At 37.6% G+C, this 4,559-nt stretch overlaps 1 protein-coding gene across 2 annotated transcripts; it reads left to right on the top strand.

The window, feature by feature from the left end:
• On the top strand, nt 1,212-4,135 carry LOC109226523 (transcription factor IIIA-like). 2 transcript variants are annotated; one of them, XM_019391298.1, is made up of 7 exons: nt 1,212-1,391; nt 1,989-2,132; nt 2,275-2,280; nt 2,605-2,890; nt 3,001-3,236; nt 3,458-3,601; nt 3,706-4,135. In XM_019391298.1, exons 1-7 carry the CDS (start codon nt 1,248-1,250, stop codon nt 3,892-3,894), a joined length of 1,149 nt encoding a protein of 382 aa, XP_019246843.1. In that variant the 5' UTR covers nt 1,212-1,247; the 3' UTR covers nt 3,895-4,135. The 2 variants fall into 2 exon arrangements, with proteins under 2 accessions (XP_019246843.1, XP_019246844.1); XM_019391299.1 differs by lacking the exon at nt 2,275-2,280.

Here is a 4,559-nt window from a genome sequence, read left to right as displayed (position 1 = left end):
AATAACCCCTCACACTGATTTCCTATTACCTTCCAAGAAATTGGATGACAAGAAAGCGAAGCAAACCCAATTTAACATAAGCTAATTAGTAACCAAATTTTACACATGAAGGCAAAATCCAACACCTGAGAGAAAATTAAGCAAACCCAATTTTAACTTAAGCTATTATAACCCAAACTTTTTTCACGTGAACCCAAAATTCATCAAATGACAAGCAAATGAAGCAGACCCAAATTCGAATTAAGCACATTAGAAGCTAAAGCTTTAACTTTTAACTGGAACAGGAAAAGGAAAAAAAACAAGAAATTGGAAAGAAGTGAAAAGGATAAATTACGTACGTCGAGTTCGAGCAAGATCCATTCTTTGGTGTTAGTACCAGTGGACCAGTGATTTGTGAGGTCGGGGTCAAGTACGGAAGCCTTCTGTGAAGGTGATTCTCGAGACATACCCTTTACTTTAAAGGGCAAAGGCTTTACCCTCGGCTCTAACTCTACCTCCATTGAAACCCTCGATTTGTCGATGTTTTTGTCAAATAAATATTGAGGTTTGCTATTAACATCACTGTCAACTTAATTGTGAAGTTTGGTGTGTTTTGGTTGAGTATTGAGCTCGTTGGAATGGAAGCCTCGTCGAGATCCTCCCTCTCTCCGACACCCTCCATCGTCGGCAATAGCCTCCCCGTCCAATGGTTATGGGCTGGTGTAATAGTGGGGTCCACATTGATTTAGGAGAAAAAAAAAAAAAGATAAGTCTTAATTTTAAAAATTTTCACGCGCTTAGAAGGAAGTGTAACACACAAAATTTGCCATGTCAGCATAAGGGGGTGAGAGAATATACTTCTACCAAGCAGAGGTGTCACATAACAAGTTAAGATGTTCAACTGATCGTTGTGGACAACTTGAAGGGATTGTTTATGTATTTTGCCTAAATTATTCCTTTAACAAAAGAAAGGATTTTTCTTAAACTTTTGAATAATTTTTTTAAGTGTCCAAAAACACCGTTTGTTGAGGATGTGCTTAGGAAGATTGTATTTCTTATATTTTAAATAATATTAGTACTATTTATTGCCTCAAGTGCCCAAACAAACACCGTTTATTAATTCGTGGTAAAACTTGACATAAACCTGGTGGGGGCAAAGTATCACATTTCAGAAGTTGGAGGGAATTTGAACAATTTTCAAGTATTTGGGTAACTATAAAAAGAGGACACAAGTTGTAGCCGACCTGAACTAGGGTTTTCGGTGTTTTATGGCTGTGAAGGTATTGAGCGAAATGGGAGAAGAGAAGAGAGAAGTAATATTCAGAGACATAAGACGATATTACTGTGAATTTTGTGGGATTTGCCGCTCCAAAAAGTCCCTCATCTCCTCTCATATCCTCTCCAATCATCATGTACGTTTGTTTTCCTTTCCTCTTTTTTCTTTTGGATTTATGTTTTGCTTTGCATCCATCTGGTATTACTTGTTCATAAATGCAGCAAATAGATCTACTGTTATGGTTATTTAGTTATTTTGAGCTCTTTTGTATTCTAAAGTTGACAATCAGTAATTATTAGAAGCTTCAATAGCCAGAAATAAAATGTGAAATGCAATAAGGGTCGTTCTGGTTCACTGACTACTTATGTAAGGATTATTATAATTACGTAGATTGTTACGTGGAATAATAATACATTAAATAATTATGTTTCAATTTCAATACTGCTATACTAGTATTATTGTCTTTTTAGGTGCTCTTTTTCGTTTATCGGAAACCAAGTGCTATTTTAGTAGCAAAGAGTTTTTTGTGTATTGATTTTACCTATTCATCAAACAAAACGAGTCCTTAATGCGTGTTGTGTAATATAAATTGGGACAGCGGAATCATAGGTGAACTCAAAATTGAAGATTTAATTGTGATTGAGCTCAACTTTAGTTGTGTATTTAGAGAGATGCTGATTTTGTTAGTCAGAGGAAGGGAAAATTGAAATTGGTCTTGTTTTTTTTAAAATAGGATGAAATGGAGAGGCGGAAAGATGAGGCAAATGAAGATGTAAAGAAAAAGGAAGGCCCAAAAATGAATATTTGTGAAGAATGTGGTGTGAGCTTTCAGAAGCCTGCTCATTTGAAGCAGCATATGCAGAGTCATTCACTCGAGGTATCTTTTGTTTGTGGTCTTCGTTTGTGATATTGGCGAGCTCTTATTACTTTATTGGGAGTTCAGTTCTGAGGTTATAAGAAGCCTTCATATTTTTTGATATATTGTCTTTGTACACATTTGATATTTAACGACTTTGCAGATTGAGGTAATTTGAGAAACATTGTGGAATTATGTGAAGGTGTGAAGCATTGGATCCCAAAAAAAAAAGAACTCCAAAATGCAAGAGGCAGGTATCTTTCCTTGACTGGATCAGTATCAGGAAGGGGGACCTCCTGAGAAGCTCCATCGAGTGAGCCTCAATCACGCCTTATAATCTTGGTGGTTAGAGATTCATCCCAGTTCCCCCTCCTCCCAAATATAAAAAAAGCTTATCTTTTCTCTCCATTAGCATATGTGGACGTTGGTCAAGGACCTCCACAGACTGAAACATTCTTAAAATGTTTTCTTCTTGATCTTTTTGCATGAACAGAGGCCATTTGTATGCCATATAGATGACTGCCAGTCCAGCTACCGCAGAAAGGATCACTTGACGAGACATCTCTTGCAGCACCAAGGGAAGCTGTTTGAGTGTCCCGTTGATGGTTGCAAACGCGCATTTAGTATTCAAGGCAATATGACTCGGCATGTCAAAGAGATGCATGACCAGTATGCCTTCCCTGAGGCCAATCTTCCAAAGCAGTATGTCTGTTCAGAACTTGGTTGTGGGAAGGTGTTTAAATTTGCATCCAAATTGAAGAAGCATGAAGATTCTCATGGCAAGTCAAACTTCAAAATTCTAATTATCTGTAGAGTACTAATAGTTTATATGTTTCTGGTTTTGAAAACTACCAATAATGACACCATAATCTGCCATGTATCCATGCAGTTAAGTTGGAGACGATGGAGGCACTTTGTTTAGAGCCAGGCTGTATGAAACATTTCACAAATGAGAAATGCCTCAAGGAACACATAGAGAGTTGCCACCAGCATATTGTGTGTGAAATTTGCGGAACCAAGCAATTGAAGAAGAATATTAAGCGGCATCTCCGGACGCATGAAGAAGAGTCTACATCGGAGAGAATAAAATGTGAATTCCATGATTGTCAGCACACTTTCTCCACTGTAAGACTGCTGCATTTTCTTATATGTAAATAAAGCTCCTTTCTGTTAAAAGGAACAGTAGTGATGAATTTAGAAAGCAATAGCACTGACTTGTAACTCGTGTGAGGAAAAAATTCATATACAGAAAACCAACAATTTTTTAACCTCAACCAACACTGCATCAATTTAAGTGCATAAGATTGATAGTCTTCTCACTGAAATATTTGCTGCTTGAAAAACAGAAATCAAATCTTATTCAGCATGTCAAAGCTGTGCACCTGGGGGATAAACCATTCTCATGTGGCATTGCTGGTTGTAGTATGAAATTTGCCTTCAAGCATGTGAGAGATAGACATGAAAAATCAGGCTGCCATGTTTATACTCCAGTAAGTAAAATGTATTTGTTGCTTGAAATCTCAACAGTCACTCAGGTCAGTTTGCTTCTAATATTCGTGAGAGTGACTTGAGGTGTTTTCATTGTCTTGTGTAGGGTGATTTCGTAGAGGCTGACGAGCAATTCCGTTCTAGACCAAGAGGTGGTAGGAAGAGGAAGCTTCCTGTTTTCGAGGCAATTATGCGGAAAAGGATAACACCATCCAGTGGTACAGATCCCGTGTTCTATCAAGGATCAGAATATCTCTCATGGTTACTCGTAGCAGAATCAGATGAAGAGCTGTGAGTCTGTCTCTTTGGCCAGATGCCATGTTGAATCATGGACCAGAAATCTCATAGTTACTCTCAGTAGAACAGAGGATGAACTCTGAGCGTCTCCTGGACAGTTCTTAGTAGATAGCTAGTGTATGTGCTGCCGATAAGTTTTTACTAGAAAAAAGTATATGCTGTCCATAAGTTAAATTTAGCCAATGCTTGTTCTATAATCCAATGGATAAGTATTATCATAACCGTCGACTCTTTCTCAAGACTCCAGCCATTATATAATGTGAATGAGTGACAATTACTATACCAAAACTATGGCAGCCACTAAATTACTAAGACATGTTCCAATTGAACACCTGAACTATGCTAAAAGTAGGTCTATTGAACACAAATATGATAATTTTAAATCAAATCTGCTGCGTGATGATCACTTGCTGTTGACATTGTAAGCAAACCAATAAGGAAAGGACACGTCAGCAAAAGTAAAAGTCAAAATCTAAAAGAAAAGAGTAAGAGAAGAAGTTGACGGGAAAAAAAGATTCCAGCGAAGAGTTTCAAGTATCTGGCGATGTGATTCCACCATGTGAACATTTTACTTTGAAAAGAAAGTGGTTTCCATTGAAGTACTGTTTCCAACAACGACACATTCGATTTCGTTGGCCGTAGAATGTTTCCGGCGACATCAAC

The sequence above is a fragment of the Nicotiana attenuata genome, chromosome 6 (genome assembly GCF_001879085.1).
Source record: "Nicotiana attenuata strain UT chromosome 6, NIATTr2, whole genome shotgun sequence".
Taxonomy (NCBI): domain Eukaryota; kingdom Viridiplantae; phylum Streptophyta; class Magnoliopsida; order Solanales; family Solanaceae; genus Nicotiana; species Nicotiana attenuata.
This window is presented reverse-complemented; position numbering and strand designations above follow the sequence as displayed.